Genomic DNA, 24,269 nt, shown 5'->3' on the forward strand with positions numbered 1-24,269 from the left:
TGGCCCCAAACCTAATTTGAGTCAAAGGCACTTATTTTTCCTAAAGACTTTGCTCCTGAGCAAGAGGGTTAAACACACAAGCAGGAAAGGAAGAGAAAAACGAACAAATTAAAGGAGAAAGCAGGAATCTGCAAGTGTGAAAAAAATAGTTACGCTGAGGTGGTATCAAGGCTACCCAGAAATGGTGTTTTTTATACGAACAATGCCGGGATTCTCGGGAAAGCTTTGAGCCCTGGCAGTTATTCTTTGTGCACCCCATTTTCTGGTCCTCCGTGCTCTCCGGTTTCTTCAGGCAGTATTTCCGTCTCCTGTCTGGCACCACCGCTCGCACAGCACAGCCGCCATAATATTTACTGCTCAGTCGCAGGAACGAGACGCTGTGACTTCCCGGCTACACGCATGCGCAGCCATTTGCGTTTCAAGCCTCGTTCTCAACCCTCACAATTTTTTGTTTTACTTTAGTAGAGGGGAGAGGAAGACCTGATCGGACTCAACTGGCAAGATGTCGGCTAAAGAGGTTGGCGCTTCTATAAACTTCTTAAAGCAAAAACTGACGTTGGTGAATTCCGTGGCGCCGAATCGGACGAGGAAGTCTGAGGCCCAAAAGGTGAGGAAGCGAAAACAACAGTTAGAATGAGTGAGGAGTAACGCTCGGAATAACGCAAACGCAACAGTTGATGGACAGAATGCAGAACAATGTCATACATTCACCCTAGTACAGAGATCTGGCCCTAAATCCATCGTCTTTTTTGCTCACCATGCCATTCCAGTTTGAACCCGACCATATGCAAATCAGTCTTGACCCTGTGCCTCATGGGAACAGTCCAGCCCGAACTACCAAGCCAGGTCCTGGAACCATGCATCCTAGGACCGGTTTTGGGGTTTCACCCCTCTTCAGCTAGGATAGCTTGATTCCAGTGGCATGGGAGAGCATGGGACCCACGTCATTGACATTGTCAAAAGGGCAGAACTTACTGGGAGGCGTGCTAAGGCCGTCCTTTCAGAAGACAAGCATAAAACTGAAGGAGAAGAACAACCCATAGTTGCTAGGGTAAAGAACTTTAAAAACACTGTTCAGAAATCTATTCCTGATTCTAATCAAAGGAAAGATTCTACTCCCAGAGCCATGTTGACTGGAAAAAGGAAATGTTTCAGATGCGGAAGCAGATTCCACTTAGCCAACGATAAAACATAAACTGAAGGAGAAGAACAACCCATAGTTGCTAGGGTAAAGAACTTTAAAAACACTGTTCAGAAATCTATTCCTGATTCTAATCAAAGGAAAGATTCTACTCCCAGAGCCATGTTGACTGGAAAAAGGAAATGTTTCAGATGCGGAAGCAGATTCCACTTAGCCAACGATAAAACATAAACTGAAGGAGAAGAACAACCCATAGTTGCTAGGGTAAAGAACTTTAAAAACACTGTTCAGAAATCTATTCCTGATTCTAATCAAAGGAAAGATTCTACTCCCAGAGCCATGTTGACTGGAAAAAGGAAATGTTTCAGATGCGGAAGCAGATTCCACTTAGCCAACGATAAAACATGCTCTGCCCTGAAGCAGAAATGTACTAAATGTGGAGTCTTAGGCCATTTTGTTAAAATGTGCCAAAGCAAACAAAGAAGGAAATCTAATGTAAAACTCATTGTACCTGAAGAACATGATGAATTAGATTCTTCTGAGAATGAGGATATGAACCGCTTTTTACAACTTGTATATTCCCCCTTCTACTTTGTCCTCCCTTTTTTCTCCCCGCGCCCCTCTCTCCCTCCCTTTCCCCCCCCTACCCCCCCAACCTCCCCCCCGCTTTCCCTTTTAACTGTTCCTTACTCTGTTTCCCTCCTTGGTCTGTGTTGTGTCTAAATGACTGGATATTATTACCCCTTGGTTGGCTCATGTTTTTCTCATTTAAATCATATTAATTTGACCCTTGTATAGTTCCTTCCTCTCCATCAACTGTTGGTCCTTCTCTTTTCCTATCATCTCATACTCTTCCAATTTTCTTGTACAGCACCGTTTGAATTTTGAATATTGCAACCCAGTCCTGATGATGATCCCAATTAAACCGGATCGAAACGCCGTCGACATTTCAGCTCAATTGATGGCCTTATGGTTCTTTAAAATGAATATGTAATCATTTTTATTGCACAAAATTGAATTTAGAACCTTTGTGTTTAATTTTCAACTATTCACTTTCACTTCACTTTGCGCCGTCCTCTGCTGTTCTCACCTTGTCACTTGCGCCGCCGTCATCGTGTCACGTACACTTTTAAGCACCAAGTACAAGCTCGGGTTGTCCTTATGTTCATTGATTTTGTGTACAGTGCTGTTACAACTGTTCCATTACTCTGCTTAATTTAGTTTCTGTATGTCCCTTTGTATTTACTTTATTTAATACAATATGTCTTTTTCTAAACTCGTTTATTCCGAGTCTTCCTTATCTCAACTGTAATGTCTTGTACATGCACTTTATTTGTCTAGGTTGAATGATACCAGTTGAGAATTTCTGTTGTTTCTTATACTATTACCCCAGTCTCAACAAGGTTTACGAGTTGATGCTCCTGTTGTTTATTATAAGTCACATACTAATGGCATTAGGTAGTTTTCCCGTATTGACCTTACTGTGGCTTACCATCAGGTTGCACTACACCCCGACAGCGGATACCTCACTACTTTTGTAACACCCTTTGGGTGTTTTAGGTTTAAATGAGTCCCCTTTAGACTGGCCTCTGCTGCGGCCATGTTTCAAAGACTCATGCACATATTATTTAAAGATGAGCCCAACTTATTGATTTTTAAAGATGACATAATGGTAATGGGAGTTAACGGGGAGGAGCATGATGCTGGTCTAAGCAGAGTACTACGGACCTTGGAGAATTACGGTCTCACCGCTGACATTCGGAAATGCAAATTTGCTGAGACCAGTGTCACGTATTTGGGACACAAGATTTGTGGGTAAGGCATTAAGCCTATAAGAGAAGCCCCCTCCCCAAAAAACAAAGATGAAGTGAAAGCCTTTCTAGGGTTATCTGAATTTTATGCTAAGTTTGTTCAAGACTTCTCTTCCAAAACGCTCTTGCTGAGACAACTTGTGAAACAGGGGAGTACATTTGTGTGGTCTGACGGTTGTGAGGAAGCATTCACTAATATCAAAATGACATTTGCAATGCCCCACCTTTACAAGGTTTCAACCCCTCTTTACACAGTATAGTCACTACAGATGCCAGCGGTAGGGGTCTTGGAGCTGTCTTAAGCCAAATCGACAACCTAGCCAACAAAAGAACTGTCGCATTTGCCGCACGTTCCATCACACCCACTGAGGAGAGATACTCAGTAATAGAGCGTGAGGCTTTGGCAGGCGCATGCGGTTTAGAACACTTACAGTACAGTACATATGGGGATTTCACGTTACCATAAGAAGTGATCATAAACCCCTGGTCAAGGTCCTTACCACTAAAAGATTACAAAGTGCCTCTCCCCGTATGCACGTATATCATTCAGGATGATGGTCTATAATTACGATGTACAATATGTTCCTGGGTTCAAGAATGTGGTTGCCGACTGTTTAAGCCGTTTACCCTTACCTGATATGAGTGATTCCACCTTAGACATTAAATCCTTCTGTGTGGCTAATATACTTGATGAGGTACCCTGTATTTCATAACATGATTGGTTGCCGGCCCAAGAAATTGATGCCGTTTTGTGTCAGGTGGGAAAGTATATCACGGATGGGCTCATTAAAAGAAATCTACCCCACCACTTACCACTTTCTTGGAGTTAAGGCACAAATTGTCGTTTGAAGGAGGCCTTATCCTCAGAAATGGCAAGGTCATACCCCCTGCCCTACTCCGGCCCAAACTACTTGACATGTGCCACGAAGGGCATCTAGATATAGACAAGACTAAAAGTAGAGTTAAAAACTCATATTGGTGGCCTAGGTTAGACCTTGAAATAGAGAGGAAGGTGAGGAACTGCCCTGCCTGTGAGAACTCTGACTTTCAGGCCACCACTTCAACCGATGTCTAATCCTAGTATGCCATGGACCAGATTAGGTATGGACATTTGTGGTCCCATTTGGGAGAATGGTGAACAAGTCTTCCTCATTGTTCTGGTGGACCATTTCTCCAAATGGCCCAAAGTAGAAATTGTACGCAATGCTGATGCCAAAACCATCATCAAGTTCTTGAAAACATTGTTCTTGAGAGAAGGTTTGCCTAAATGCATCGTGACCGACAATGGTCCAAAATTTGTTTATGAGGTTTTAAAATAAATTGTCAATGATAACGGCATTTCTCACAAGACTTGCCTCTCTTTACCACCCAGCCGGTAATGGTGAAGTAGAGAGATTCAATCGCGTCATAAAAGGGATTATACAACTTGCTAATCATAGCGACCTTTCCATGTCACACCCTGTGAATCCACTGGTTCTAGCCCATTTGTGTTGTTGAGAGGCAGAACACCGATAACCAAAGATACTGTTTGGTGGTTAACTCCTAAGAAAGCGGACTGGTCCATGGAGGGAGTCCACAGCAGAATTTCGCACACCCAACAAAGTAGTAAGAAATACTACGATTCTAAACACGCCTGCAAACTTGTCAACATTCACGTAGGTGATTGGGTCAGAGTTAAAAGGAGTGGTTTTGTCAAGATAGGTCTTAACCGTTATTCACAACCCCTTACGGTAAGGAAAATCTTCTGCAATTCCGCACTCTTAAGTGACGGGAAAGTGTGGCATTTTTCATCCTTGTGCAGAGGGGATGGGACTACGGCTCACCAGTACCATACTACCCCCGCCTCCTCCAGCTACGAGTGGCTTTGGATGATTACTCTAGCGAAAGTCGTAACCCTGAAGAGGGTGATACTAGACTAAGTGCCCCTATGAGTGATCCTTCCAAAGCGGACCTTACCAATGACACGTCTATCGAGGAAACCCTTGTTAGCGCTCCACCTGACCCCGCCACAGATACAGCTGTAGACATTCCTCTTGCCGGAACGTCTCAAGCTACTGAAGATTGTTCACCCCCCAATGGTTTCCATGTTGACAGGACTATAGCTAAGGAACCTGTGGTGAGCAGACATGGCAGAGTAATAACACTACTCGAAGGGTTAAAGGAATTCGTATGTGATTAACCCCTTTTCTCTGTATCCCTGGGTTAGCTTGTTACACCTTGCACCGCTCCTTCCTCTTCCCCCCCTTGCCTCTCTTCCCTTCCTGGTATTCCCATTTTCAAATTGTTATTGATAAGGAGATGTGTTGTGTTTATATTTCACATATGCTTTGGTTGCACATCAGTGCCTGTATAGGTCTCGCGACCTGCCTCGTGCTTTCCCCTGGCCGCGAGCCCTTGCACAAGGCTCTATGACGTCTCCATGTTCTATCGTAGAACCTTGGCCGAGGGTGACAGTTGGTGGACAGTTGGAGGAACTCTGTTGTTCTGTTCAGACGCCTTTGGTGTCCGGGCTTGTACTACAATAAAGACTGCTACTCTTACCCTTTACTCCTCGTGTGGTCTTTACACCCACCAAAAAGAAAACATGAATGTGTCCTTGTATAACGTAACCGGTGCTCATGTAAAGCGCTCCAATACCTTTGGGTCGAGTTTGCGCTATATAAATCTACAAAAAAAAAAAGTGCGCGGGGAAGCAGGCGCGTGAGGCGAAGGGGGATGTGGCGAGTTTAATCACAACCAGGTCAAAAGTAAAACACAACGTGTGTGTGATGAAATATAATGAGTCACATGGGATCTTTGTGAAATGATAGTGAACGGTTGCCACATAAGTAGGAGCCGGTTTATAATGGGAACCAGCCAGATAAGTTGTGAATTGATAGTAAAAGGCTGCCACATAACTAGGAGTTGGCTTACAATCGGAACCAGCCTGGTCAGTTGCATATTGAGAGCTCTTGAGAGTTTGTCAAATGTGCTTGTAGTTACGACAGCACACTGTGGGAGGACACAGGTTTATTCTTCGTATAACCACCTCACCACTGAATGAATCTCCCCACTTCCCAACCGTCCAAACACCCGTCAACCCACCACGAGCTAATGTGGTAGGAATAAGGGAAGGACAATATAATAGAAACTGCATAATAACATTCCAATAATAGTAGTACTAATACATCAGATGCTACAGTGCTGAAGGGACTGCTTGTGTAAAATTGTACCCAAGCGAGTTTGTCAAATAAAACATTGCAGGTGTGTGTTTCATATAGCAACCCAAGTGATGATCGAGTTATATGTGTTCCTAAAACAGCGGCTCAGCAGCAGCAAGGAACAGGCGCCAATTCCATTGAAGCAGTGGTTTGATGCATCTGAGATGTATCTTCACACAATAGGTGCATCGCGCTTCAGACCTGAAAGAAAGATTTTATTTTTTTGCATTCTTTGGAGTTTGAAGAGCAGGAGGTGTTCAAACATCTTCCAGAAATAGACCTAGCAGAAGAGATAGTTGGACGAGTACCAGGAAGTAGTAAAGAAATTAGAAAGGAGATTTGATGTTCAACCTAGTTTCATAGTTTTTCAACACAACTTTTTCACAAGAACACAAACACAAGGGGGAAACGTTCATACATGAGTGTTTTGCGTAAGTTGTGTGCACAATGTCAACTTGAAACTTCCCCGACCAATTAAGAAGGATTCAGTTTATTGGTCAATGTTCAGACAAACACATACAACAGACATTGCTTACAATGGGGGACTCTTACATTGGCTGATGTCATCAGAGCTGTGAAAAGTATAGAATTGTCGCAGCTATCCGTAATAAATTGAAGAAAACTACAACGCTGAGAGAAGGGGTGAATGTGATCCAGGGTGGATTACATGTAGGGAAAGATTGTAGGGCCAACAACAAAAGTTTCTTTAGGCAGAAAAATGTTTGTTTCAGATGTGGCAAATACCCTCATAGCAGGGGTGACAAGGGATGTCCCGCTAAAAATATAAAAAGCCTCAGATGTTCAAAGGTTGGTCGCTTTGCAAAAGTATGCCAGGCCAATAAAAATAAAGAAAGTAAATTGAGTTATGTTGTGGAGGAGGATATACCGAACATGAGAAAGCTGCATATTAGTGAGTTCCAAGACATGATTATGGTGGTGTTGGATGATACCATAGTGAGTGGTGAGCCCAGTCAGTATGTTGCCCCTATGGTTTTCATTTTTATTTTTTTAATGTCTTTTTATTAAGTTTCATAATCAACATAGAATCAAACCAAGAACAGTGAAGGAACAAATGGCATTCAAACAATTAATGATAGATCAGCAAAAATAATACATTACAAAACAGATAATCTCCTGTAAATGAAAACTAACTTAAATTCAAATGATTGATAAAAATGGTCACAATATGCATGGAGGTACAGATCATAAATCCACAAATGAGACTATTTGGAGGACAATAGGCAAAAGGAAAGCGTGTAGCATATGTTATATGCGGACTTTCAGATATTTAGGTGGAACACTATATACAGGTCTCACTTCAGGCTTTCTATGTAGGTGTTATATAACCTCCAGAAGTTTTTAGGCTGACTTCTAGGGGGAAGTAAGTCGCTATACAGTTCAGTTTGCGTGTTACAAAACAGCATATCCCTGGACCATTGGGTCAGGGAGGGGGGGGAAGGACCCCGTGCCCAATGCATTGCCACCACTCGCTTGGCCACCAGGAGGCCCATGTCAATCAGTCGTCTGAGACCTTTTTAGACCTTCTTAGAGTAACCCAGTAAGGTTAATAGTGGATCTGGGACCACTGTTTCTCTCACAATCTTGCTTAGTTTAGTAAATATCTGTATCCAGAAATTAGCAACCGGAGGACACAACCATGCCAAATGCAGAAAGCCCACACCCACTCCCCACACATCTTTCACACCAGTCAGTTTCTCGTAGTCCAAATTTGTGTAGCCGGACAGGAGTGTGTTAAATTCAATTAAGGAGTTTAAATTGTATAAGACGGTGTCTGCCATTAAGTGAAATCTGTTTCGTAGCCTCACAACAGTATTTCCATGTGTCGACGTCTAGTGTGAGCTCCAGGTCCAATTGCCATTCCAATCTAGCCTTAACATATTGGTTACGACGCAGCTCTTGTGTTTTGTTGTATATGTGTGAAACCATTTTGCTTGGGGAGTCAGTGCGCAACATAGTGGTAAGAGGTATCACTTCTGGTGGCTTCAGTAAATCCTCCCCAAGGAGTTCTCTCAGCGCGCTTCTGGCTCTAAAATAGTGGAAAAGCATTAGGGGGGGACTGTAGGAATGTTTTCTGTCTGCTCTTCCCACTCACGTCCTGTCCCGTCTTTAAAGAAGTCTCCAATGGTGTCTATCCCTAAATCGTGCATAGCCCCGACTGTTTCAGGTGTAGTGAGGGCAGGGAGCCAGGCGTACCATGCTATGTGCGTAAGGGGGAATAGAGGACAGAAACTGCTTGGCGGTTCTTAGGTTCTGCCAGGCGTGCGTAGTGGCGTTAAGTGAGTCCAGAGTCCCCTCACCACGCCTCGCCGGGCGGAACAATGCCTGCGAAAGGTGTGCGGGGCCATTGCCACCCTTTCTATGTGGAGATGAGGTGGGGTATTAGTTGGTGTAGCCAATAATAAGCATGATAACATCGAGCCGCACAGTAGTAGAGGTCTAAATCTGGGGCCCCAAGTCCACCCATCAAATATGGGAGAGTGAGCACGTCCCATTTGGCTCTCGGCTGTTTACCTGCCCAAGCTAGTTTAATCTGCAGCGACTTGAGTTGTTTGAAGAAGTGTGCCGGTAGGGTAATTGGGATGTTTAGGAACCTGGGGAACACCACCGTTTTCATAAATGAGATTCTACCTTAGAGTGAGAGGGAGAGGAGGATCCACCTATTCATGTCTTCTTTCAGTTTGGTCATGGCCCTGCCATAGTTCTTTCGTATTACCACCTCCGAGTTCGTGTGTACTTGGATTCCAAGGTAGCGCACCGAGTCCGCGGACCAAGTCAATTGGAAATCCAGCTCCACTGGGAGCATCGCCGGGGTAAGGAGAAAAAGTATAGACTTTGCCCAATTTATTTTGAGCCCTGAGAATTCTCCAAACTGTACCAATTCTCGCAGTACTGGGGAAAGATTGGTGGTCGAGTCACGAATGTATAAAAGCGTATCGTCGGCCGAGATAATAAGATTGTATGCAGGGAAACGGATACCCCTATGTCTGTGGTATTCTCGGAGAGCACAAGCTAGCGGTTCCGCCACTTGGGCGTAGAGGAGAGCAGACAGTGGGCACCCTTGGCGAGTACCCCTAGAGATGTCCAGTGGGGCAGTGACTATATTGCCCACATGCACCCGGGCCGTCGGAGCGGTGTATAGGACTTTCACCAGGTGTAAAAATGGACTACCGAGCCCCATATGTTAGAGTACCACCAACATGAAATTCCACTCTACAGAATCCAAAGCTTTTTCAGCATCAAGGAAGACCGCAGCTACTTGGTGTCCGGGTTGGTGTGTTGGATAGCTCCAATGATCGTGCGTAGATTGTGCGTTAGCTTGCGTCCTGGGACAAAACCTGCCTGTTCTGGGCCCACTAGCGTCGGTATGAGTGAGACTAGTTGATTTGCAAGTATTTTAGCGAAGATTTTAGTGTCGACGTTTAAAAGGGATAAAGGCCGATAAGAGGCACACTCGAGGGAAGACCTCCCAGGTTTCAGAATAGCTACAAGGAGAGCCTCGCGCATTGTGGGGGGCATAGATCCACTCTCAGCCAGTTCTTCAAAAAGTGTCATTAGGTGAGGTGTGAGCTCCTTCTTGAACTCCTTAAAGAACGCTACTGTGAGTCCGTCTTTGCCCGGGGTGCCGCCAGAGCGCATTGATTTCAAGGCCTCATGGATCTCCCATGTCTCCAACGGCCTCATTAGATACGCTCTGTGTTCATTAGATAACCAGGGTAACTTTATGTGTTCTAGGTAGGAGAGCATGTCGGCGTCTGGGCCATGTGCTCTGGAATGGTATAGGTTGGTGTAGAGTGTTCAAAATTGTTCAGCAATAATATCAGGGTCACTAGACTTTTCACCAGAATCCAAGGTAAGTTTAACAGAGACGGAAGTCATCTGACGCCCTTTCATAAGGCCTGCCAGCGAAGCGCCAGGGCGCTCCCTCTCCCCGTATGTTCTGGCTATCGCTTTTTTACCCATTAACTTTACCTCTCTGTCCGCTTGTGAGTGATATTCTTCGAGGGTGGACTTGAGTGCGTCTTAGGCTTGGCCGTCACCCGTGTCTAGTACATCACGCTCCAAATCGGCTAGTTGCCTCTCCAGGTGAGTCCGACGCTCCCTAATAGACCTCACACCCCGTAGATAGCAATGCCCGGATATAGAACTTAAAAGTCTCCCAAATGGTGGCAAACTGTGGGACTGAACCAATATTTGTGGCGAAGAAGGTATCTATGGCTTCTAGGAGGTCTGCCTTGAAAGCATCATCCAGTAAGGCATTTGGAGGGAATCTCCAAGTAAATGGGGAGGGGCGTTTGGTAGGGGATGCTAAGGTAAGTAGTATTGGTGAATGGTCTGAGTATGAGCGTGGGCGCACCTCACAGCCACAAATAGTGTGTCCCAGTGTACCAGCCAGGAACCAGTAGTCTATTCTGGTATGTAGGTTATGTGGGGCGGAGTAATGCGTAAATCCTCCTGCTACACTTGAACGAGAGCACCACACATCCAACAGCCCTAACTTAGTCAGTGTGGCCCTAACCCTTTTGACTGCCATCGATGGGCATCTTTGTGGGCCCCCTGAGCGGTCCATATCGGGATTTAGCACACAATTAAAATCACCTCCCCATATCTGTGTGAGATTTGGTAAGTGGTGGGCTAGGGCCAGTTTGTCTCAATAAAATTGTGGACAATCGGAGTTGGTGCCATAGACATTAATTAGAAGGCATTCCATACCTTTCCCTGTGTATTTAGATATAGCGTATCTGCCTTCTGGGTCTGTGTGTAGTTCCACCAGTGAGAGGTGAGCTCTAGGGTTAAGCCAGGTAAGTACTCCATGGGCATGTGAAGTAAATCCGGCAGTGTGGAAAGTGCCACGGATCCGCCCATGAGTAAGTGGAAGGGTGGCTGAGGGGAGATGGGTTTCCTGCAACAAGGCTATGTCAACGTTATGTCTCATCAAATATGCCATCACCTTTGTGGTTTTACTTTGGTCATTAAGACCTCTAATGTTCCATGTCAATAACCGCACCTTATCCTCTATAGTCTCCGAAAGAAAGGAATCAGATGTACAATAGGGATATTGGGGCCTCTTGCTAGTAGTGAATATGTGTCTAGTATTCCTCCATCCATATCAACTATGTTGCATTCAGTGTTCTGACTAGTCATAACAATGAAAAAAAAATACATACAAACAAAAAGGAAAACCCAAACCACATCCCTTCCCACGCCATGCAATGCCCAACTGAGCATAGACATTCGCCCCCACCGCCCCCTCATCTCCTTAGAAACTAGAAAAGGCAATTGGCCATGCGGTGTCTAACACATGGGGGCAGATGTTACCGGAGCACCGCTGGTGGCCATCGGCATTAATCTACGCAATTATAAACAAGTATGAGCATTCAAACAACCCATGATTCATATGACACTTCGATTGTGCCAGCCTATGGCGCCAGGGCAATCATAACCAGGAGGGCGTTTCTCACATGCATGCAGCCAAAGATAGAAATTACATTATAAAAACCGAGTGAAAACTCACTTTAAGGCAAACCATATAAACTATAACCATACTTGCAAAAGTAGTAATATGGAGTCTTCTGCGTGATGAAGTCTGTATGGAGGTCAGTAGTACAGGGGACGTCACTTCACTCAGTCTTTTGGCTCAACTAATTCGGGGTCCCATCATCCGCGCCTAGCAGCGCACATATTGAGAGTTCTGCAGAAGTTCACAGGTGTTTCATACCTACTCGTCTTGGCTTTCAGCAGCCGCCCCTCCAGACGTCTCCTCTAGTCCTTCCATTGTGGCTTTCTGAGGCGTATTCTTGGATAGGTCTTTCAGAGCCTTTTGCAGTGTTTTAGGGTCCGAGAAAATGCAGGTTGATCCATTAAGTGGGACTCTCAGTCTAGCCGGGTAGAGCATTGCATACTCGATTTTTTTTGTTCAGAGTCGCCGTTTGAGAGTGATGAATTGACGTCTTGCTTCCTGGACCTTCATAGTAAAGTCTGGGTAGAGGTAGGTGGAAGAGCCCTCGTATTGCAGTACTCCTAAGTCTCTGGCACGTCGAAGGGCAGAGTCTCTATCAAGATAGTTGAGCAACTTAGCTATCATCGGGCGTGGCGGAGCCCCAGGTGGAGGACGCGGACCAAGTAACCGGTGGGTTCGCTCCACCACAAAGATGTCAGAGAAGGTGTTGCGACCCAATAGAGTGATGAGGAGTTTTCCTATAAAGAATTCTGCATTACCAATTGATGTCGACTCCGAAATGCCAGTAATGCGAATTTTCCTCCTCCGGGAGCGGTCCTGGAGGTCTTCCACTTTGTCCTGCAGCGTTGTGAGTGCCTTGGCCATTTGCTTCTGTATGGAGTCCATTTCTGATTGCGCTTCCTCTACCTCTGACTCTGCGCTTGGTCATATCGATTCATTCCGCGTGTTTATCCAGGCATTCCAACATTCTATCCATGCGGAAGACTAGCAAATTGATTTTCCCGTCTATCATGAGCAAGCTCTTTTGGACAGCTACAAACATTTGTTTCACCTCCCCCACATCGTCCTCTGGGGGGGTCCACACCATCGTCTGTAGAGCGGCCGCCACCAGTGACTCTGGTCTTAGCTTGTTTGGAGTCGAAAGGCAGCTTAGTCTGAGTCTTGTCGACCTTCCCCATGGAATCAGCTCTCTGGGCGCAGTCGTACTTAGGTCAGTGTAATTAAAGTTTATCGCTACCGGGAGTGGCCACCGCCCCAGGGCCAGGTAGTGCGCTCCGATGGTGGTTGAGCACCAGGGCCAAGTTAGAGCAGAATGTTCTCGTCTGCACCGCCACCCAGGGGCAACTCAGCGCGTAGCGATGCAAGTCCTGCAATCCAAGGGAGGTCCAGAGGCGTCTCTCGTCTCTCTCTGCGGTGCGGGTTGTGGGCATCCCCCATAGAGAGCGGAGACAATCTAGTCCGCAGCAATCTCTGTCGCCCGGGAGAGGTGACGCAATGGGTATCGACCAACCAGCTTGGCCAGGCAATTCCAATATGGGGGACACCCCCGTATCTGTAGGGTCGGGTAAACGCACAATTGTAGGCGCAGGCAAAGACAGTGTATGGGGCAGTTGCGACTTGTCCGGCTTGAAATATAGGCCTGGGGACACCTCAAGAGTTACTGGCGACCTTCCATAGGGTAATCAGCAAAGGAGCCCCCACGCATAAACCCAGCAGGTCCTCTGGGTCGTCTTCACTCCTGCTGCAGGGTAAAAGGGTGCCCCATCTCCAGCTGAAGGAGTAGATAGTGGTGCTGAGGCACAAGGACTGTCACAGAGTCTCAGGCCGCCCCCGGCTGGCACGCCCAGGCAGGGATCGCAGCACTCCCTCAGTCCAAGGGTCCAGCTCGAGACAACTGGCGGGTCTGCGATAGCAGCCACCCGGGGCAGGCACCCAGCGGTGATTTGGATGCCTCAATGCACTGGGGCAGGAGGGCCTCAAGGCGCAGCCGGCGCCGCTAAGATGAAGCAGCTCGCGTCTGCGTCACCACGAGCCGTCCTGGCGTCGGAGCGACTCACCACACAGCACAGGCCCTGGGCACGGGGGTCGGCGCTGCAGGTCTTCTCCCAGGATCCGAGGCACTCCCGCTGAACTCGAGAGTGACGGAGCTTCAAGTACTGGAGCGCAAGGGGGAATCGCAGACTCGGGAGGTCGCTGCACTCCGCTGCTAAGTTCTCCGCAGCTTCCCTGCTCCCAGCAAGGGTGTGTACGATCCCCGGTAAGGTCACCACGGGGCACAGGCCTCAACGCAAGCGCGCAGTGATGTTCAGGGCAGGGTCCGATTACTGATGAGCCCCACACACCTCGGTAGTGATGTCTTCAGGGCAATCACCGCACGCCACACCCCCAGGGAACGAGCAGTACTCACACAGCAGCTGCTGGATGTTCGGGTACCCACGTGGGCACGCATGTCTTCTTCCGTCGCAGTACTCTGCAGCATGCAGCACCGGAGGGCGCACGTGATTTTCCGCCCTTGTGGGGCCGCCACTCAAGCCAGAGTGGTGTCGGAACGTAGCCCAGGTCAAGGGGTGTAGGGATCTTCCTTTCTCATAGGAGTGCCGGTGTAGAATGTCAGGATGATTTATGCTTAAGGCCGATGGCTCGCGGAGCTCTTCTCTCACACGGCCATCTTGCTCTACGGCAAGCTCCGCCCCCTGTGTTGCCCCTATGTTGATGTTTTGGTATTTGGTAAGTGATTGCACCTGTTGATGGATTTGGGTGCAAGGATTACTATATGATTACATCGGAATTGTTTCGAGAGACCTGGTGTGACAGAAAATTGTTTCCTCCTGATAGGTCACTGGTATCTTATGAAAGCAGGAAATTTTGAATTGGAAGGCTTCATCGAAGATGTACTTGAATTTCATTAATAGAGAATTCAAGGGAAAATATGTGGCAATCAAGGGTCGGTTTTGGATGGTACTAAGGCCAGGTACTAGTGAGCAGGTGTTGGTAGTCAAAGATCAACCGATCACTAATTATCTTGAATGTGATTTTCACTAGTGTATTTGCCCCCAGTTTGGGTAAAATCGTAGGATTTAAGCATGAGGTCAAAATCAAGCAAGGTGTTATTTCACTTAAGCACAAGATTAAATCGATGCCTTTCCGTTTGAGAAGTGATCTGGAAAGAGAACTGTTCAATTTGCAGGACAAAGGGGTAATTAACCTGTAGAATTTTGCCTCTGGTTGTCTCCATTAGTCGTAGCCTGCAAACGCAACAGTAAATTGAGGCTGTGTGTGGACCTGAGGAGTCTCAACACAGAGATTTTGGTGGATTCCCATCCTCTACCCAAAATAAGTGGTTTGCTAGATAAGTTTGGTGGTGCAAAGTGGTTCTCTAAAATTGATCTTGCCTTTGCATACCATCATGTGGTGTTAGAAGAATCATCCAGACATTACACTACTTTTAATTCACAATTTGGTACCTTCCAATTTTGTCACATGCCATCACAGGCATCTGCGACGTCAGTACTCCAGTGCATAATGTATCAGTTGTTTAGGAAGGTGCAAGGTGTGGAAGTCTTTCAGCACAATGAGTTGATTTATGCGAAACAGCTGGAAGAACATGAGAAGATCCCTTAGATTGGTTCTCAGAATCTTTGAAAAAAGAGGTGTAGTGGTCAAAAAAGAAAAGTGTGAGTTTTGGAGGAAAAAACATTGAGTTTCTTGGTCATTAGATTTCAGGAGAAGGCAATTGCTCTAGGCCAGGTCTGGTCAAAGCTGTAGTTGAGTGTCCTGATCCGATAAACAAAGAGGAGTTGTGTTTGTTCATAGGTCTATGTGAGCTCTACTCCAAATTCATAGTGGGGTATGCCACTAAGATGAAAAACTTCACAAACATGTTAAAAATAATAATATCAAATAAATGTTCCATTAGCATGGGATGATCTGTGTCAGTAAACCTTTAATAATGTCAAAACAGAAATGACAAATGCGAAGGCTTTAGGTTCATATGATCCCAATCTTCCTTGTGTGATTACAGTTAATGCTAGTAAGTATGTGTTGGGTGCCATACTATCCAAGAAGATGAAGTGTGGGGGAAGAAGCCATAAGTTATGCTTCCAGAGTACTCTGTGAACCGGAGGCGGATTTTTGAGTTATTGAAAAGGAGTTATTGAACGGTTATTGGGCCATAGAAAAATTCAGATGCTATGTAGGGGATGGAGATTTGTTCTCCAGACCGATCGCAAACCACTGGTGTGCATTCTGAATGGTATAAGGGTTAGGTATACAACATGTTGGACTTGGCCCTTCTGGCAAGTTCACCCCTACAACTTTTTGCATTTATCCTAGCCTTTTTCCTATGTTGTACTAGTGGTTTTAGGCCTCTAGGCGCTTTTACACTGTGTCCCAGTTGAAAGCGCGTGCGCTCTGTGTATGTTTTAGTGAGACTGACCTGCCCTCCCATAGGAATGCATGGGGGATCTGAGTGACCGTGTTAAGTCCTGATGTGAGAGGAGTGCAGGGTCGAGTTTGGTATGTGCGAACTCGTGAGAGTGAATGCTGCGCAATGATGTGTGCGGCGTTACGGTGTCTAGTGTAGAAGTGGCACTTCTAGAAGCGGGCATGTCTGTGTAATAAATGTGCAGTGACTGTCTGGCTTGTGATTGGCTGGTGTGTCTGGCTCCAGGAGTCAGGATGGGTCTGCCCCGGTGGTGAATGGAGAGATCTGCATGGGATTGCAGGCAGGAGTACACCTGGGACCTGAATAGGGCTGGGCTTTCCCTACACAATGCTGGCTCCCCCCCCCTGTGGTGCGTCTGATGTCCCTGGCCTGTCCTGTGAATAGGGAGAGGGGCTGAGCAACACAAAGTGCTCAGGAACCAGTTGCATCTGGTTCGCCCCTTCCCTGCACCTTTGGAGACAAAGGATTCTGTGCATAAAAGAGGTGCTGTGACCCCATGAAAATATTCTTGTTCTTGGACTTGAATCAGCCAGGGGCGTGCTGCTGCTGGGGCCCAGGGGAAGGCTTGCCTCCCTGGGCCCTGCCCAGCCCCTGGATGCCTGATGGACTTCTGGGACCTTTTTGGATTTATTTTCTTTGCCCCAGGACCTTTGCATTCTTCTAGCGCCTGGGAGCGCTTTAACTTAATTGACCCCCTTTGACTTGAGAGGGAGCCTGTGCCTTGACTTTGCAGCGCTGGGCTACGATCTTCTGAGGGAATCCCGACGTAGGGATTCCCCTGCATTGTGTCCTGTTGCGGGTGCCCACCCTGCTTAGCCCGCTTATTTTTGCTTTAAATAGCAGGAGCCCACCCTGCTTTATATTCTAAATTCGGAGGGAGCCTACCCATCATTGTGCCATTCTTTTCGATTTATAAACGAAGCGGGTGCACACCCCGCGTTCACCGCCGCCGGCCCGATCAAAACCAGGAAGTCAGGCATCCCTACCCGGGACATGGGCGGGGCCTGTGAAGCGGCCGGAAGAGGCTGGTGCGGCTCGTTGATGCGGGGCTCCCATGAGGACGGGAGAGCCCCGCGGTAGCAGTCTAAGTCCTGCATGTGCACATGAAGTCCCGGGCACCAGGAGGGGGCCTGGGTGAAGGGGAGAAGCGGCTGGAGAAGGCCGCGACCAAGCAGCGTCCCAGGCGGGGCTCCCGTGATGAAGAGGGAGCCCCGCGGCAGCCGCAGTGAGACCGGAGAAGTTGCCAGCCCGCGTGTTGCAGCCTGGTGAGTGAGGGCTGGGCGGGATACATGGCTGGCACCTATCTTCCATGAGTGGACCTGCCGTTGCGGGCCGCTTCAACGTTACTGGCCTATTTGTTTTAAAGTGTCCCATGGGGGGTGGTCCCGAGGCACAGAGGTGCCAGAGCCTCTTTTAGTATTACAGCGGGACTGCTGCCACAATGGGGGAAGATTATTTCCCTACGGCCCTAGAGGGAGGGACTCCCGAGCCGTGCCCCTTCCAGTTGGCATCTCCTACAGCTGCCCCGCTTGACAGAGGGCAGCTGCAACGCTTTGGATATTGGTTTCCAGAGCCCCGTGTGGCTCCACGGTGCTCGGGGACATGGTTGTTTTTAGAGCCTCTGTGGCTCCAACGCTCTGCATATTTGTTCATTAAGGGACATCATGATGGTTCTAGAGCCTAGAGGGCTCCAATGATTGGAGCAGTTGTTCTCGGGGGCTAGTGAGAGCCCCTGCCACAGTTTGACTTCACAGCTGCCCAGCAAGTAGTGGGCAGCTGCACCGTTTAGGGTATTCTTTCTCTGGGGGACATGTGTTTTAAGTTAGAAGTGAGACGCACTCCTTCGCCCCCATCTTTTCCCGCACAGCTGCGCAGCACTTAGTGCCAGCTGCTACGTTTAGGTTCTGGCGCAACCTGGACCCCAATATGATTGAAGTACTATTGTGGTTTAATGCTTATGGTGTTAGGAGATGTACCGTGTGTAGTATGTTTTGCGCACCCTGGGTTATTGCTTAGGGTGTTAGGAAATGTACAGTGTGTAGTATGTTTTGCGTACCCTGTGTTAATGCTTATGGTGTTAGGGAATGTACTGTTTGTAGTATGTTTTGCGCACCCTGTGTTTTATACCTCTAGATATGATTTCTGCATAGGAGGTTGTTTTACCCGTTTAGGTTTATGTTAGGGAGATTATACTTCCCTGTGTGATATATGCCCCTAGTGTATTTATACTTAGGAGGTAAGGTCTAATGCGTTAGACTTATGAGAAATTGCATAATGTGTTTATGGCCCTGTGATGTATACAGGATAGGTTTTATACCCGATTCTATTGTGATAATGCTGAGGTCATTATTGCGCCAGTAGTTACTGGTTGTGCGCTACAGTATAATTTGTGTTACAGTTGGTATATGTCCTACATTTACAATTGGTGATTTGTGCTAATTCTGACAGTGGCCCATGTGGCCCTGTCTTTTGTAAATAGTCCCCATGTAAAATTCTGCCCAGTGCCAGTTGGCACAGAGTAAATTATGTGATTATCATCTAATGTGTTTATTATAATACAAAGGCTATTTTTTTATATATAACCTTGTGTGGAGTTTCTTTTGTGGTGGGCCTAGGGTGTTGTTGCTGTGTGCGCGCGCAAACGCTTTACACATTGCCTCCGGGATAAGCCTGACTGCTCGTGCCAAGCTACCAAGGGGGTGAGCAGGGGTTATCTTTGGCGTGTAACTCCCCAGCCCTGACTTAGAGTGGTGGTCTCTGCCTGGCTTTGGCGCAAGCCCTAGCCAACCAGAGATCCCATTTCTAACACAACACCAAATATTGCCTGACTTACAACTAAACTAATTCGAAGGTTGCACACATATTTGGGTGAGCTGAAGTCGCATTAAATTTACTGTCCAGGTTGCTGTTACATGACATACATGATTCACATCCTGATGATGACAGAGAAATGTTTGGTTGCGGCTGTGCATGTTGTGGAGCTCAAAGTGTGTTCCGAATTGGAGTGGAAGAGCGCGGGTGAGAAAGATGTAATCTTGGGCTAGGTCAAAGCTTGTATTGTGAATGAGTGGTCCAAAGAAAGGGGCGTGCTTTCAGAATTGCAGCTATTTTGCAAGGTTGTGCAAGAGTTATCCATTGAGGATGGAGTCTTAGTAAGAGCAGACAAATATGTTCTGTCCAGTTCAGTTCGTCCCCTGTTGATACATTGTGCGTAAAATGGGCTTTTGGGAGTTACCTTGAGGAAATGGAGGGTCAGAGCTCACTTCTGGTGGCTCGCCATTGATAAAGAAATTTACTCTGCTGTGAAGGGGTGTATTGTGTGTAGCAATCCAGAGAAGGGGCTCAATGTAATCACACCGTCACTTCAACCCATTCAGTTTCCTGAGAAACCTTGGGTGAAAGTGGAGACTGTTAGGGTTGGGCCTTTCAACGTATTCCCCCTCATCTAGGTTATGCATTGGTCTTGGAATATCACAGCAAGTTGCCTGAGGTAATATTTTTCTTCCTCTCCTACTGCAATTAATGTTGTGTTTTTTCTGAGGCACATTTTTGCAAAGGAAGGTTTATCGGAACATGTTTCAGGTAATGGGGTTCAGTTTGTTGGTATGGAGATGGAAATGTTTTTGCATGTGTAGGAAGGTGGATATCTGACTATGGTTACCCCCAACTTTTTGCCTAGTGTCTAGCTGGTTTTTCGACTTAGTTGGCCTGAGATCCTGCCATTCAGGGTCTCAGGCTGTCTGCTCTCTCTTTAAAATGGACTCCATGTACCCTAGGTACATTCCCAATTGGTAAGGATCACCTTATTGGACCCTGTACAGTGTACCCTAGGTACCCAGGGCATAGGTGTACCCTAGGCCTCCCAGGGGCTGCAGCATGTATTATGCCACCCCTGGTCTGGCCTTCCAATCAGACACAACTGGCTGATCACTCAGCTGGGGCAAGGTCGTGTAATCACCCCTTGCTTAGATATAGTATGCCTATATCTACCCTTATATATAGACACATGTGTACCTATCAGTCACTCCTATGGCAGGCCTTAACAATCCTGGAGGCAGAGTGCTTGGTAACATGTGAGATGGTGCTCTAGCATGAGCTGAGCCTGTCTGCAGCTTTCGGAACCATGTCCTTATAGCTGTTCTATGATATGGCCTACCATATACTCTTAAAGTGCCTTATAATCTTAAACGGTTATGGTAACTATGGTTTGGCTTTATCAAAACATGTCGTGTAAGGTGTCTAACACTTTGGAATAATACCCCCATGCCATTTCTGGACATGAGAATATTATTCCCCCCTTCTAGAGGGAAAGACATGTTAAAATCATACTTCAACTGTTAGCCTCTGACCAAAGCCTCAGCATCACAAAATGGATGCTGCTGCCACGACACAAGTCTGACCTCCTGCAGCTGGGAGTGATCCCAGCCAGGGAGGCCTGGACAATAGGTTTCCTGCTTGGGGAGGTGCTAGCACCTCCCCAGACAGCCTTTAGTGTATTGGGGCAGGGTGGGCTGAAAGGAATGAGACATGCCTGGGGCACACAAGGTGTTCCTTGCATAGTCCAGTTCAAACCGGCGCTGGGGCACTCCAGCCCCAGCTCTGGCGCGAAACTGGACAAAGGGAAGTGGGTGTAACCACCCCCTCCCAGGTCCCACCCATAAGGCGTGACCTAGCAGGTATCCCAGCCCCCCAGATTAGTATAAGAGTGGGAGTTGGGCCTCAAGACTTTAGATTATCCTGAACCTGCAAAACTGAACAGAAACTCTGGACCTTCGACATTCGACGAAAGAAGAAGACTGAAGAATCTCCCTTGTAGCCAAGGAGTGGCTACCCTGTGCAAACAGGCACCATCAAGAGACTACCCTTTGCTTTGCGACCGTTCTACGAGGAACCGACTGCAGAGCCCGACCAGAGCCTTGACTTCCAGACTTCTCCGACCCTCATCCACATCCACATCTGCAGCAGAGCTGAGATCCGTGGAGGCGACGAGCGATGTGGGACCGGCTACCTGGGAAAAGTGGCTAGTAACTTACAGCGCAGCTTCTGAGGTACCCTCGAAGTTGTGCACCGGGGATTGAGAAGCCCCAACCCCAAGCACCATCTGCACCGAAGATCAGCCCCCCACACTCCACGAGTCCTGCGTGGGGCCCTTCAGCATTTTTCTGCTTGCCGCGTCTGTCCGGTTGCTTGCCCGCTGGCTAGTGGCCTTTGTGACGACGCTCCCTGAAATCTTCTGCGCTGGTTTGGCTCCTCCAGACTGGCTCCCGCTTCTCTGCAAAGAAGAAGCACCCCAGACCTTCCTGGTCTGCACCAGAAGCAAGTCCTTCGTTCTTCGTGGGTTCCGCTTGCCAAGGCTTGGTGAGTCCTAGTCCAACTTCGACGCCGCCGACAGCAAGAGCCTTCGTGGGACAGCTCGCCTCCTGGTCCTGGTCGTCCTCGACGCTTCCTGGTCCTCCTGGCTGCAGCGACAAGCTTCACCTTCACCTGCAAATCTTCACGACATCGCCTGGTTCCTTCCTGGTTCCACGTGGTCACTGGCTAGGGACCTTGACTCTGTCCCTTCTGCTTGCAGGTTTCTTCTCTTCTTGATCCCAGCCTTGGGATCCACCGGACACTCTTCACTGACTGCCTGTCAGCATCTTTCTTCAGGCATCCATAGGAGTCGACGACGAAAACGACGCATCTTCACCCCTATGCACCCGCAGCCTGTGGGCTAGGTAACTTGGGTACTCCGGTGCTCATCAGGATAGTGACTATCCTAGTGTCTAGTTTTCAAGTCTCGACTTCCTAGCTACTCCGGAAGTGTCCTAAATCTATCGTTTTCTAAACTGTACTATTGCTATTGACTTTTACGCATTACGCGTGAGTGTTTCCACTCTGCACACGAATCCCGTGGGCCTCCCACTTCCTAACTAACGCTAGTGTAGTGTAGCCCCAGCGATTCCCTAGGCCTAGGCCTATTCTATTTCCGTGACAGTGGTTCTTATACCACTTACTTAGTATATGGTTTGCGTGGCCCCTAGGGCCTAACTGTATTACTTACCTGTGTGACTTAATGTATGCTTAAATAAGACTGTGTTGTACTTACCTCTAATCTCATAAAGAGTGCTGAGGGTTTGCTTAGAATAAATACACTTTATTTTATATATATCTGTTGTGGTGTCCTTTCATTTGGTATTCAAGGGATTATATATGGTATCACAGCTGGCTTCACATGCCATTCAGAGTTTAGCCTAAGACTGCTCTTGTCCATGCTACCACTAGGATAGCTGGTCTATAAGGTTGACTTTACAACCAATCACCATAAGGGTATTTGGACTGATATAAGGTGTACACTAGAACTAGTGACATCATACATCAGGCCAACTTCTCACAGTATGAATCTGGTGTCAAACATATTAGAAGTTTACTTTATCACCCACAAACTAATGGGTTGGTGGAAAGGATGAACAGAGTGGTTATTAACTGCATGAAGTGGGCCCAGAAAAATGGGTGTGGTGTTGATAAAGGTACTTTATTCAGTATTGCTGAACAACAAAAGAGGGAAAAACACAACCATGATGTTAGAACCTATGCCAATCAACAATTGTTGATTGGCATAGGTTTGTTGGTAGATATGATTCAGATGGAAAAAAAAAACTGTGTTTGTAAGGTAAAGGGATGTGAGCTACAGTGTAGTTGTGGTGGTCGATAAAGTATGTGGCAATTTGGTGAGAGTTAACCCGTTAACCGTGGCGTAAAATCCGCCACGGTGCGGGTGAAATCTTGCGCGGGCGGGGCCGCGTCGGCCAACGGACGGGCACAGCACTACGGAGGTAGTGCTCGCGACGGCCGTTGACCGACGCACGCATCGAAGGGGTTAAATATGGTCATTGGTGGAATGCCGGGAAAGTGGTCAAAGAGCATGGAATGGTGTAGGAACAGATATCCAAGCAAAATGGTGATGGTCTGGTACTGTTGGACAAGGTTTTTTCACCAGAACCCTCTTACTGGATCAATCGCCCGGTCAGAAGGTGGATGCTCTGTATCTATCGCTACGCAAGTCTTCTTGGGAGAAGTTTGTGGCATGGAAACTAAAATAATCCTGTGTGTTGTGATGTTGGATTTGGCCATTCCTGTTATGATATGATCTTATATTAATATTGTGTTCTTAGGTTTGTTTTTTGTAGGGTTTGTTCACCTGTTTTATTTTATTTGTAGGGTTTGTTCACCTCTTTCATTTTTAGGTCTCGCTGAGCCAGCGCATGCGTTGCTCTGTGAGAAATTTAGTAAGTGGCTTTTTAGGTCTCGCCTGACCCAGCGCATGCGCTGGTCTGGCGAGACTTTCAGTAAGGGCTTCAAAAAATGCTGCCATGGCTGGCAAAGGGCATGCGTTCATGCAAGCGTGCAGCCGCCATCTGTCTTTCATGGGTCATTAAGCGTGTGGACGCACGCAGCTGCTTTCACTTTTGCAGCCGCGTGCCCACTCGCTCCACCCTGTCCGTGTCCATGTCTTTACTTTTGCTATAAACGCGGCACCCGTGCTTTATTTTTAACATTAAAAGTAATGCGCGGGTGCCGCGATTATAGCAAAAGTAAAGAAATAGACAAAAACATCTATTTCTTTGCTTTTGCTACAATCGCGGCACCCGCGCTTGGCTTTTAACGTTAAAAGTAAAGCGCGGGTGCCGCGATTATAGCAAAAGTAAAGAAACAGAAAAAAAATCTATTTCTTTACTTTTGCTATAATCACTTCACTCAAATCCCCAACCTCTCAGCCTTGGGTGGGCTCACCATGTCTTGTGCCAGCATTGTTTTTCCTACTTTGCCACTTTAATCTGCTGCTGCCTCCATTGCTCTGGTACATTCTTTGTCATCGGTTTGTTTTGATAAGGAGTGCTAATGTTCACCCATTAGCAGCGAGATTCTCACATTTGCATTTGAAAGGCTACCTTTGTCTTCACATCTACTGTGCTGGACTGTTTACTAGGAAAACCAGCATTGCCATAGCCAATAGGTCTTGCTTTTGGGACCTTATAAGTATTTAGTTATGCAGCACAATATGTTTGGTGCAACAACATCAACTGTTGCATGGCTAAACACTTATAAGGTACAAGGTTTAGCCATGCAACAGCTGATGTTGTTGCACCAAAGATATTGTGCTGCAAAACTAACTACTTATAAGGTCCCAAAAGCGAGACCAATTGGCTATGCC

General features: G+C 47.1%; 1 protein-coding gene across 1 annotated transcript in view; it reads left to right on the forward strand.

Moving 5' to 3' along the window:
* The first annotated feature begins 429 nt into the window (after positions 1-429).
* LOC146816481 (exportin-5-like) overlaps positions 430-24,269 on the forward strand; it is a 1,583,592-nt gene continuing 1,559,752 nt past the window's right edge. The window contains 1 exon segment of the mRNA XM_085610325.1: positions 430-607. Coding sequence (XP_085466451.1) covers positions 503-607 — 105 coding nt within the window. The 5' untranslated portion in view covers positions 430-502.

This window comes from Triturus cristatus, chromosome 6, assembly GCF_964204655.1.
Source record: "Triturus cristatus chromosome 6, aTriCri1.1, whole genome shotgun sequence".
NCBI lineage: Eukaryota > Metazoa > Chordata > Amphibia > Caudata > Salamandridae > Triturus > Triturus cristatus.